We start from the raw sequence: 12,865 nt of genomic DNA, 5'->3' as shown, positions 1-12,865 counted from the left end.
AATATTATTTCATTTTATTTGTCAAATTTCATTTCATTCTATTTGTAAAATTTTATTTCTAACCTTTTGACTGTTTTATAACAATTCTGTTCTTCTCAGATTGAGGAAAGTAAGAGAATAAAATTACTATAAAAAAATAAAAAAAACAATACAATACAATACAGATACAGTGCAATGCAGTGCAAATATAATACAATAAACCACTTTAATGGTCGCATTATCTTTTATCTTACCGAATTTTTATGCTTTCAGTTTATATTGTATTCAAGGTTTTTCTTATAATTTTAATAATGAGTAGAACTGTTTTCTCAAAGGGAACTTCGCCTGCTTTTCTACATTTAAATGAATGGTTGTCACTCTAAGAAGTTCCATTTGTTAAATATTCGTTTTCTTTCAATGGTAAGTTTTCTAATTCAAGGTTTCACTGTTTTAAATTTATCTAATTTATGGAATGAATATGGAAACAAAAATACCGCCAAATTCTTCCATAGGTGTTATTTACATTAATACGATATAAAAACCGCCATTTTGCTCCAGTCTGTATTGTATTGTATTGTATTGTTTTCCTTATTTTTTCATAGTAATTTCATTCTCTTACTTTCCTGAATTTGAGAACAACAGAATTGTTATAAAACAGTCAAAAGGTTAGAAATAAAATTTGACAAATAGAATGAAATATAAATTGACAAATCAAATGAAAAATTTAACAAATGGAATGAAATAAAATTTGACAAATGAAATGAAATAATATTTGACAAATAAAATGCAAAGGAGTGACAACAAATGAAATTAACAGGCACGCGTCAGAGCAGCAACCAATGAAATTTTACTGCGAAAAAGTAGGCGGAGTCAGCGGGGAAATAGGGTCTACCCCAACTTTAACATAGATACTTTGAGTAGCTGTTCTTCACGAAATCGATGAATAATGCGCGAACAACGCGCTTGAATCACCGGTATGCATGTGGTTCCTCCAGAAATCTGCAGTTTTGTATGAAAATTTGTTTTCCTTCCATATATATTTACAGGAAAAAATATTTTTTCATTAGAAGCCTCCACAGTGTTTGTAGAAATTACTGTAGCACAATAATGGTATTTTTACTTATTCTCATTAACCATTTAGTTTATCAGCCTACTGCTTTAATTCATATTATCATTTGGTATTAAAAATCATTTCGTCAGATATTCAAAGTTTTCAGCAATATTCATAGAGTGTTGTTACAGACAGTAAGAAATGATTAATACCTGACCATCGAAAGTGTACGGTAGTAGTATTGTCGTTGTAATCGTGGAAAACAACGTGTGATCGAGTAGTGCTAGATTTGCCATTTTTGAGACGAGCGTGTCGTTTTTTTGTATTGTATTTGCGACTACAAGAGTAAAGGATTCACTTTAACCCTTGTATTGAATTGACGCGTTCGACGAATGGTTCTCTGTGAACTGGTTAAGCGGAGCTTATCTAGGCTACCAGAACGAACTAATTGAGAGTTCGTGTAGATCGACGTAATAAGTTTATTACGTCGCTGGGAGAATTGAATTCCCGCCGAATCAAATACAGTCCATTATTAACCTGAGCGTCGAGCTGCCGACGACAGAAAAGTCGGCAACATTTCTGGTCCTCCGAGCCGGATAGTGTGAGAGCAGCTATGGATTATGCTAAGTTGAACCGTCGCCGTAACTGCTTGAAAGGTCGAATGAATCGCCTTTGTCAAGACCTCGACGCGTTGATACGTCAACCGGAATCACGGATAGACGTCAAGATGACCTTAGATTCAATTTCTAAACTCTTAGAACGTTGTCAAGAAGCGCAGGATGCGGTGGAAGCCGTCATTACTGATGACGATGAAATAGAGAAGGAAACTCAAAGGTGGATGGATTTCGAAAGGGAAATACGCTCAGCCCGTGGCAGAGCGGAGAGGTATTTGGAGACGAATACCGAACTTGTAGACTCCAAGAAGTCGAGCCTGAATTCAGCATCGGCCAAACTTCCGACTTGGAGTATTCCGAAGTTTACAGGCAAGGTCCTTGACTTCCCATCATTTTGGGAACAGTTCAATGCAGGAATTCATGATAACGCCGAGCTTGCGGATGTGACGAAGTTTATATACCTGAGATCCTTATTGGAAGGTGAAGGGTTGAAAACAATAGATGGGTACGCGGTCACGCAGGACAATTACCCAATTGCCAGGCAAGCACTCGTATCTCGATTCGGAAACCCGAAACGAGTAATCGAGCATCACATCCAAGCCATAGCGGATCTTAGACCAAACAGAGATAGGACATTGCGTGAATTGCACGATGAGCTGGTGACTCACGTGAGATCTCTGAGAGCATTGAACAGAGATACGTTAGGGAACCAGTTTGCGTCAGATATCATTCTGACACTCTGCAAACGGCTCCTTCCTAAGAAGATACTAAGCTTGTGGGAAGATAAAATTCTGGAGTCTGAGGATGATCCAAACGAAGTAGAGACGTTCTTTGTATTCTTGCACAAACATGCAGAAATCGAAGCACGAGTACATCAGGACAACCACAAGTACGGGAGACGAGATGGAGTCGAGATAAAGAAGAAAGAGCACCGACACTCCAACAAGGTCCTTTCCACGAGTGTATCGCCGGGAAACCTTTGCTCCATTTGCCGAGAGAATCACCATGTAGAAGGATGTCCCTTGTTTTTAAAGGCTACGAGACCGGAACGTTGGACATTAGCGAAAAAATATGGGTTATGTTTTCGCTGCCTGCGACAAGGACATCGATCGACTGATTGCAAACGCAGTCGCAATTCGAGGAATGTGACTTCGGTCGGCTTACACCGACTACTTTCAGAAGATAGAAACGTGAGGGCAGCTGAGGAAAACTGCACCCCACATGGAGATGAGCGTAGTGAGAAGAGCCCAGAAACAACACCGACCGATGTGAGTGAACCAACAAATGCTGTTAGGGTGTGTGCCAATAGAACAAGAGACACCCGAGATAGGACGTATTTGCAAACAGCTAAAGCGTACTTATACACACCGAACGGTAACTATACGAAAGTTATGTGTTTGTTCGACACAGGATCACAACGCTCGTTCGTGACAAAGGGAATTGCCGACAGCCTAGGACTGACTGGATTGAGTGAACGGGTGTGCATATCCACACTGGGAAACAAAACCTGCCACAAGAAGCTACGAAGAGTCTCCTTTTCGCTAAAAGGTATTACTCCTAATAGTCAGGCCAAACAGATCAACGCCTACTGTGTCAATCGGATTTGTGACGCATTGGAAGAAAATCCACCAGCAATGTGGGAACATGCGAAAGACTTGAACTTAGCCGACGATTTCCCACGTGGTCGTTGCGATGTTGACGTTCTCATCGGAATCGATTATTACTACCATTTCATAGAAGATGATAGAAGATGTGTCGTTGACGAATGGCTAGTAGCTCTGCGATCCACACTTGGATGGATCCTTTGTGGTCAAGATTCGAGAACGAACTATACCGACACTGTTAAAGTGATGCGTATAGATGTGCGACCACGATGCGATTGCGAAAAGCATCACAGATTTGGGGAATTAAAGTCGATTGGAATCATGGATCAACCTGAAACAGAATCACCAGCTGAAAGAAATGATATCCTACTATCGTGTGATGATGAGTTGGCAGCTTTAGTTTCTGCTAGACTAGTGACGTATGTAGGAAAACAATTGTCAATTGAGATCGACGAGATAGTTTGCTGGTCCGAAAGTGAAGTAACGCTTTCGTGGATAAAAAGCCCTGCTGTCAAATGGAAGACCTGTGTAAGAAACCGTGTTGAATCGATTCAACAGCTAACAGAAGCCAGTGTGTGGCGTTATTGCCCAACCGGCGAAAACCCTGCAGACATGCTAAGCAGAGGATGTTCGTTAAAGAGGTTAGAAGAAAGTCAACTTTGGTGGGAAGGTCCCCCATGGTTATCTTTGCCGGTAGATAACTGGCCAAAGAAATCCGTAAGAGTAGATCAATCTAAGATCACGTCAAGCGCTGAAGCCAGAAACAAGATCACGACATTGGCCGTTTCTGTGATTGAGAAGAACGATCGATTGGAACCGTCACGTTTCAGCAACTTCGAAAAACTGGTAAGAGTCACTGCGTTTTGTTTTCGTTTCTTTAGAAATCTACAGCTACCCCGACACGAAAGAAAGTTCGCAGAACTGACCGTAGAAGAGCTAGCCAAAGCAGAGAATTTTTGGTTGCTGACAGTTCAACGTGAGGCTTTCGAGAAGGAACTAGCCGCCGTTCAATCTGGAAAAAATCCAGAAGGTAAATTAGCTAGATTCAATCCATATCTGGATGCAAACGGACTGCTAAGAGTGGGAGGACGCCTCCAAAATTCTGACATGGACGCAGAAAGGAAACATCCCATCCTTCTACCATCAACACATCCGGTAGTGATGCTGCTTATCAAAAGAGTCCACGAGCGATCACTGCATGCCGGCACGGAACAGACCCTGACCGACTTACGCCAGCAATTTTGGGTCTTGAAAGGTAGAAGCTCAGTGAAAAGAATCGTTAGACAATGTCGAATTTGTAAAAGACAGTCTGCAAGACCATACGAACCGATAATGAATGATCTTCCGATAGACCGCGTGACAGTTGCTGCACCCTTTGAACGCATTGGTATAGACTTTGCTGGACCGGTGTATATCAAAATGAGAAACAATCATGTGAAAACATACATATGTTTGTTTACATGTATGGTCACGCGTGCTATACACCTCGAGCTAGTGACATCCATGACGACGAAACAATTTCTAAACGCGTTTCACCGATTCGCGGCGAGACGAGGATACTCGGTTCTTGTACAGTCAGATAATTTCAAAACCTTCAAACAAGCAGATCAAGAACTGCGAGACTTGTTTAGTGAGAATCAGTGGTCTGAAATTAGAGCCGCCCTGACTGTAAACCGAATAAAGTGGAAATATATTACCGAGAGAGCACCTTGGAATGGTGGTTATTGGGAAAGAATAGTACGAACGGTAAAGGAATCATTGAAGAAAGTGTTGAGGAACACACGGCTGAAAGAAGACGAGTTGCGGACAGTGCTTTGTGAGATAGAAGCACGTATCAACAGCAGACCTTTGACTTTCGTAGGAGACGATCCTAACGACCCGAACCCCCTGACACCCTTCCATTTTCTAATCGGACGTGAATACCGAAACGAACACGAAATACCACATGGTGAAGATAACGATCCCCCGTACGAAGCCCCGACTCACATGTGGCCAATGGCAAGAGTCATCGAAGGGTACCCCGGAAGCGATGGAGTAGTTCGAACAGTGAAGGTCAAGACACTCAAAGGAACGTACAATCGATCAGTACGTAAATTACGTTTACTAGAACCGGCAGTAGATGCTGATGGACTTCGCCCATCGCGGGGGGAGTATGTTACAGACAGTAAGAAATGATTAATACCTGACCATCGAAAGTGTACGGTAGTAGTATTGTCGTTGTAATCGTGGAAAACAACGTGTGATCGAGTAGTGCTAGATTTGCCATTTTTGAGACGAGCGTGTCGTTTTTTTGTATTGTATTTGCGACTACAAGAGTAAAGGATTCACTTTAACCCTTGTATTGAATTGACGCGTTCGACGAATAGTTCTCTGTGAACTGGTTAAGCGGAGCTTATCTAGGCTACCAGAACGAACTAATTGAGAGTTCGTGTAGATCGACGTAATAAGTTTATTACGTCGCTGGGAGAATTGAATTCCCGCCGAATCAAATACAGTCCATTATTAACCTGAGCGTCGAGCTGCCGACGACAGAAAAGTCGGCAACAAGTGTTTTATAGCAAAAAGCATTTTGTAATAAGAACCTACTTAGCTATTTGAAGCTATTATTAATAAACAATTTATACAGTAAATTCAGTTACTATGACATTAATTTAATGATGGATATAAAAGCATTTATAAATTTCATCTAATTCTCCTACTTCTTTTATTTTGAACAAAAAAAATGAAGTGAATTTATTTTAATCATTTCATAAGTAAGCAGAATAATAATATATTTGTTGAAAACTTCCTCGGTTTGAGCCTGAAGATCCCAATCTGCTACCGTAACCGGTGTGTTGTTGTGGTGGTGACGTAATCTGCGAGTAATCGGCGACCGTGAACGCGAGCGGAAGTGTGACCTTGTGTTTGTGTGTGTGTGTTGTGCAATTCTTCCCGAATAAATCTTGGTTTCCGTGTGTTGTTGTTCCCGAACTTAATTAACGCTGATAAGCCTGAGAGAGGGCCAGTGATCCGTTAGTGAAATTCAACTGTTCTGAACGCAGTTTGATTGAACAATACATTTTGGTGCCACGAGCCGGGAAGGCCGGAATCTGAGAATTTTTGATCTTGCTTCACGAGATGAAGATTGAAACAGTTAAGAGGCGCCAACAGATTGAACAGAAGCGTCTACGGGAGACTATTCAACAAGTGCTGGATCAGCTCGAGACAGACTCCTCTGAGATAGCGGTTAGGAATGCCCTGTGTGCCTTGGATGCACAGTATGCGGAAGCGCACCGAGCTCAAGTCACATTGGAAGACGTACTTCCCGACGGAGAGTCTCTGGAAGCTGTCCTTAATGAATGGCGCGAGTCATGCAAGGAAGTGTTTACAACACGCACCCGGGCCGACACATTCTTGAAAGAGAAGGAGGAGAGCAAAGAGCCCATGGCGACATTTGCGTTGACCGAAAAATCAGGGTCGAAGTCGCATTTGGGAAAGCTGAAACCGGTGCCACTGCCAAAGTTTGATGGTAACATCCTGGAGTTTAAGTCATTCTGGGATCAGTTCGAGGTGAGCATTGATCGACGGGAGGACCTTGGTGCCATCACCAAGTTTCTTCATTTGCGGTCATGTCTGTCCGGCGCAGCGTTGAAGGCCATTGAAGGAATCACGGTCTGCGCGGAGAATTACCCTGAGGTCGTTCAGACGCTCCACAATCGATTCCATCGAGTGCCCGAGGTGATGGAGAGTCACCTGTTGAAGGTGGTCAGTTTGAAGGAGTGCTCCGATGACGGAGCAGCCGACCTGACGAGGCTCCACGATGACTTGAATCGCCACTTCCTCGAATTGAGAGCTCTGGGGAAGGATGTGGACGCAAACTTGAGCGGATTCCATGCTCTCCTTCCGATAATCAAGAAGAAGCTGCCGCCAGACACCTTGGAAGCCTGGAGGGCATTTGTAAAAGAACTGACGAATGAGAAAATTACCTCATCGGTGTTCCTCTCCTTCTTGCTGAACCAGTCTCGGATCAAGGGCTCGGCAAGGAAGATGCCTGCGCGGAAACCAGAACGGAGGTCTGAGCAGGGAGAGCGTTTCATGACGGCCACCGTACAAGTGGATCCAGTCGGAAACTGCGTGGTGTGCTGCGGAATCCATCCTGTTGAGAGTTGCCCGCGATTCGTCGAACTCTCCGGGCCGGAACGATGGCAATGTGTCCGGAAGCATGGGTTGTGTTTTGGATGTCTGCGAAAAGGGCACCGCAGAGGTAGCTGCCAGCAGAATCCTGACCGACCAGGTCAGCACCCTCTGCTTGCCTTGCAGAACCCCTACCGTCGTCAGAACCGCAGACGAACCAGGCGGCCAGCAGCTTTAAGAAATGCAAGACCCGCGGCGCAACCGGATGCAGCTGTCAAGGAGAAAAACCCAACAACGGCACCTGCCCAGGATTTGGAAGCAGAAGATGCGGCTTCTGACAGAGCCGCGACTGAACTCGCTCCCGTCGGGGTTCACTTTTCCTCGACTGTTCGGGCTCCCGGGGTCCTCCTTCCTGTCGTCCAAGCGATGGCCTACGGTGAGAACGGGAAGAAGAGGTTGGTCAATTGCCTTCTCGACAGTGCTTCGGAGAAATCGCTCATCAGGACCGACGTCGCTGATGAACTGGAGCTCAGCGGAACACCAAGCGCGGTGACCGTCCGGGGTGTACATGGCCTGAGTGCTAGAGTCGCCGACTCACGCCACGTGCGTTTCCAGTTAGGTCAGGCACATGAAGAGGCGGCTGAGAGCACGAAATTGGAATTGACAGCGCTCTGCATCCCGAGCATTTGCGATGACCTCATTGCAACTCCGTTGCCTTGGCCACGTGAAATCGATCTTCCTCGGGCAGCGACCCTGGCTACTCCGCCCAGCCTCACATCAATCCACGTCTTGATCGGATTCGACATGTACTATTGAGTACTAGGCAGAGGGCTGAGAGTAGCAGGAGAAGATGATCCCATTGCCATGGAGACTATCTTCGGGTGGATCCTTTGCGGTCCGAAGGCGCGAAGTTCGGCTGGCAAACAAGAGACCACCATGGTCTCGACGGTAACGGAAAGTAGCTCCGCCGGAACGACGGAAGAACTCAACTTGCTGTTGAGAAGATTCTGGGAGATCGATTCGATTGGGATGGTGCAGGAGGCAGAAACCAATCCGGACGAGGACGTCAAGAGAAAGTTCAGTGAGTCGGTCATGTTTGATGGAACGAGATATGTCGTCGGACTTTTGTGGAGAGCAGGGGCAGTGCAGTTGCCAGACAACCGCGAGGTCGCCATGCGACGTTTGAGAGCGTTTAGACGGCAGTTGAACCGGGATCCTGAGAAAGACCAGGAGTACTCAGGAGTCATCCGTGACTACCTTGACCGTGGATGGGCAGAAAAAGTGAATGAAACATCAGGTCCGCCAGGAAGAACTTGGTACCTCCCCCATCATGCCGTCTACCAACACAATCAAGGTAAGACGAAGTGTCGGGTGGTGTTTGACGGTTCTGGAGAATGGAACGGGACATCCTTAAACAACTGTCTCGACCAAGGGCCGAAGTTGCAACCCGACTTGGTCGCCGTGCTCCTCCGGTTCCGTCGATCCAGGATCGCGCTGCCGGCCGACATTGAAAAGATGTACCTGCAGGTCGGACTGCGTCCGGAAGATCGGGACGTTTGCCGTTTCCTATGGCAGGAAAGGGACTGCGGAGCCCCCGTGAAGGTCTATCGGCTAACGCGGGTGGGGTTCGGCCTCACGTGCTCTCCATTCCTGGCCATACAGGTGGTGAGACACCATGCGCAGCGCCGCGGGAACATTGACGCGCTGACCGACAGAGTATTGTCGGATATGTACGTCGACGACCTGGCGACGAGCTGCGATGGAGTTGACGAGGCCCGACATCTCGTCCAGAGGTTGACCGAACTGATGAAAACCGGCGGCTTCGTTCTTAAGAAATGGGCGAGCAATGATCCAGATGCATTGATGGACCTCCCTCCAGAAGATGTGTCTCCAGCTGATGAGGATCGGCTGTGGAAGACGCTTGGTTTGCACTGGAACCGGCACAGCGACTACCTGACGTTCATGCCCATGCCAGATATCCATCCGGAGCGGCATGACTCCAAAAGGCAGTTGCTCAGTCTGGCATCCCGATTATTCGACCCATTAGGCTGCTTAGCCCCCTTCACTATTAGAGCCAAGAAACTGTTCCAGTCGCTCTGGTTGAAGGGTCTGGATTGGGATGACCAGTTGCCCCTCGACATCAATCGCGTGTGGTGTCAGTGGAAGAGAGAACTGGAGACTCTGGACAGCGTCAGAGTTCCACGCGCGTTGATGGTCAGTCCTAAAGATCAGGTTCGCCGCTCTGAGCTGCACGTTTTTGGCGACGCCTCGGAAACAGCGTTTGGCGCCGTGGCATACCTGATGACGGAGTCCATGGACGGAGCCAAGGAGGTGAGATTCTGCCTCGCCAAGATCCGCGTCGCTCCGGTCAGGCGACTGAGCCTCCCACGGCTCGAATTGATGGCTGCACTCCACGTGGCCGCCTCAAAGAGTACGTGGAACGGGAATTAGGCCTTCCTTTCAACCGATCCACCTGTTGGAGCGACAGTACTATTGTCCTCAGTTGGATCCGAGGCGACCCACGAAGGTGGAAACCTTTCGTGGCGAACCGCGTTCAGGAGATCCTCAGCCGGACTGAGCCTTCTCAGTGGCGGCATTGTCCCACCGCGGACAATCCGGCTGATAAACTCAGCCGCGGCTGCGCCTTGGACACCCTCCGTGAGGACAAACTCTGGTGGAATGGTCCGGCCTGGCTGAAGGAACCTTATGAGCAGTGGCCGCGCCTGACTATGGCGCTCTCGCCGGAGGAGACTCGTCTCGTGTCCCCAGAGAGGAAAAGGGTCGTCACGCTTTGCGCCAGCCTGCAAGAGCCCGGTCTCTTGGCGATCATCGACCCGTCTCGATATGGAACGATGGAACGCCTCGTCAGGGTCACGGCATATTGCTGTCGGTTCCTCGCGAATGCGAGAACCCACGCAGAAGAACGGAAAATCGGAGCCCAACTGTCCTTGCTAGAATTGCAAGACGCCGAAAAGCGGTGGGTGAGAGCAGTTCAAGCGGAGGCGTTTCCGGTTTCGAAGACTGCCTCGGGGCCCATCCCTGTGCGAGCTGGGGACCCCCTTGCGGCTTTGTCTCCATTCGTGGACACGGAAGGCCTTTTGCGAGTGGGAGGAAGATTGTCAAGGACGGCGCTGCCCTGGTGCCACCGTCATCCCTTGCTTCTCCCACGCAACGGCCCGGTGGTTGAGCTCATTGTGCGACGAACTCATGAATCGGAATTGCACGCTGGACTGAACCAAACCTTGGCAGCCTTGCGGCGTCGCTTTTGGGTAGTTCGGGGCCGGCAAGCAGTCAAGAGATGCATCCGAGCTTGCATCATCTGCCGGAAGCATGATGCTCGTCCATTTTGTCCACTGATGAGCGACCTTCCGCCTGAAAGAGTGACACCGTCATTCCCATTCAACAGAGTGGGATTGGATTTTGCTGGACCGTTGTATGTGAAAGATGAACATCGGCCTGCGCAGAAGGCGTACATCTGCCTGTTCACGTGCATGGTCACACGAGCGGTGCACTTGGAGGTGGTATTTGACATGACCACGATTAGCTTCTTGGCCGCTCTCCGCCGATTCATCGCCAGACGCGGGAGACCCAGTGTGATTCACACTGACAATTTCCGGACGTTTAAGCAAGCCGATTCGTTTATGCGAGACCTGCTTCGCGGAAATTCAGCTGGTAAGATCCGGGAAGAGTTGGCGATGCGGCAGATCGAGTGGAAGTATAGCACCGACCGAGCTCCCTGGTGCGGTGGCTATTGGGAGCGGCTTGTCAGATCGATGAAGAACGCTCTGAGGAAGGTCTTGGGGAAAGCGTTACTCCGCAGCTGGGAGTTGCACACAGTGCTGTGTGAGTTGGAGGCTCGGATCAATGACCGGCCACTCACTTTGTTGAGCGAGGACCCCCATGACTGCGCCCCGTTAACACCGGCGCACTTCCTCATCGGACGAGAATTGGCATCGCTCCCGATTCCCGCTGCGTCCGCATCGGCCCCGACGAACGCATCCAGCTTGCGTAAGCGTTGGCGGCACCAGCAGCTGCTGATGAAACATCTGTGGAATCGATGGCTGGAAGAGTATCTCGTGACTCTCACCTCACGAGGGAAATGGACGAAGATCGGGCGGCAGCAGGAAAAGGGAGACCTAGTGTTCCTAGTGGAAGAAGGCGTTCCACGGAATCGTTGGAAACTAGGCGTGATCATCGAGCCGTTGACGGGAAGCGATGGGGTCACGAGGTCAGTAAAAGTACGGACTGCCCGAGGCCTTCTCATCCGGCCGAGCAGATCGCTCATTCTTCTTGAGCCAGCATCGGTTCGGTGATGAACTGCGGTCCATCACCGAGGGGGGGGAGAGTGTTGAAAACTTCCTCGGTTTGAGCCTGAAGATCCCAATCTGCTACCGTAACCGGTGTGTTGTTGTGGTGGTGACGTAATCTGCGAGTAATCGGCGAGCGTGAACGCGAGCGGAAGTGTGACCTTGTGTTTGTGTGTGTGTTGTGCAATTCTTCCCGAATAAATCTTGGTTTCCGTGTGTTGTTGTTCCCGAACTTAATTAACGCTGATAAGCCTGAGAGAGGGCCAGTGATTCGTTAGTGAAATTCAACTGTTCTGAACGCAGTTGGATTGAACAATATTATTTATAATAGCAGAAACAATTATGATGGAAACTGAATAGCCAAAAAATATGTAAAAAATATAGTACCAAGCTACCATATTTTCTTTCCTCGTGATTCGAAGGATGCTGAAAATTAATGGCATTCAATTTTGATACAAAATAAAAATTTTATAAATTTATGGATATGAACTGTATAAATTCAAATGTTTTATTTCTACTATTATGAATAATTTTTTATGTATTTTGCATTTTATATGGTCTTGAAATTTATTAAGTGCAAAGCTTCAGTTTACGTACTCTATTAAAGAAAAGAGTTGTACCATTACTTTAATTCTTTATTTTTAGAAAATTAGATCATTTAAACTAATACAAGTAAATTGCTACTCAGGCAGCGCAAAGCAAGAAAAAATTCCCTATTCTCAACATACATTTTTAAGTGCATACATATGTAAGGGGATGGTGGATTCCGGGACAAATTTTCACGGTCTAATTTTACTGGTCGTTGAACTCGCTATTTCATTGGACCTTTAATTTGTCGTCTTATTAGTTTTCCTTATCTAATTGCTCATTGATTCAAACTCTTCAGTTGTGATTAGCTGTAATATTCTTCATTTCATTGGTTCAAATATTCCATTTAGGATTACGTAACTTTAATAGTGGTGACGTAGCATTAATAATGAAATTATTCCTTACTTGGGAATTGTTTCAATCAAGATTTACAAGTTTTATCATTAACTGAAATTTTGTTTTTCCAATATATTATTAGTGAAGTTTATACTTTTTAGTGATCAACGTTTTCAATAATAACTTTTATCATTATTCTATATTTTATTGTACCACAGCCCTCGTTGTATCAAATGCGATAATAATAATTCAGAAAAAACGATACGATACAAA

At 46.6% G+C, this 12,865-nt stretch overlaps 2 protein-coding genes across 2 annotated transcripts; both read left to right on the top strand.

Moving 5' to 3' along the window:
* The first annotated feature begins 1,643 nt into the window (after positions 1 to 1,643).
* Tsp_08989 (putative integrase core domain protein) lies at positions 1,644 to 5,423 on the top strand. The gene has a single exon (XM_003382091.1). It carries the CDS (start codon positions 1,644 to 1,646, stop codon positions 5,421 to 5,423), a length of 3,780 nt encoding a protein of 1,259 aa, XP_003382139.1.
* Positions 5,424 to 6,365: 942 nt separating this feature from the next.
* Positions 6,366 to 11,674, top strand: Tsp_08988 (Pao retrotransposon peptidase family protein). Its single transcript, XM_003382090.1, has 3 exons — positions 6,366 to 8,167; positions 8,198 to 9,692; positions 9,734 to 11,674. The coding sequence occupies exons 1-3, from the start codon at positions 6,366 to 6,368 to the stop codon at positions 11,672 to 11,674; spliced, it is 5,238 nt and encodes a 1,745-aa protein (XP_003382138.1).
* Positions 11,675 to 12,865: the final 1,191 nt, after the last annotated feature.

Source organism: Trichinella spiralis, assembly GCF_000181795.1.
Source record: "Trichinella spiralis strain ISS 195 chromosome Unknown Scfld1, whole genome shotgun sequence".
NCBI lineage: Eukaryota > Metazoa > Nematoda > Enoplea > Trichinellida > Trichinellidae > Trichinella > Trichinella spiralis.
This window is presented reverse-complemented; position numbering and strand designations above follow the sequence as displayed.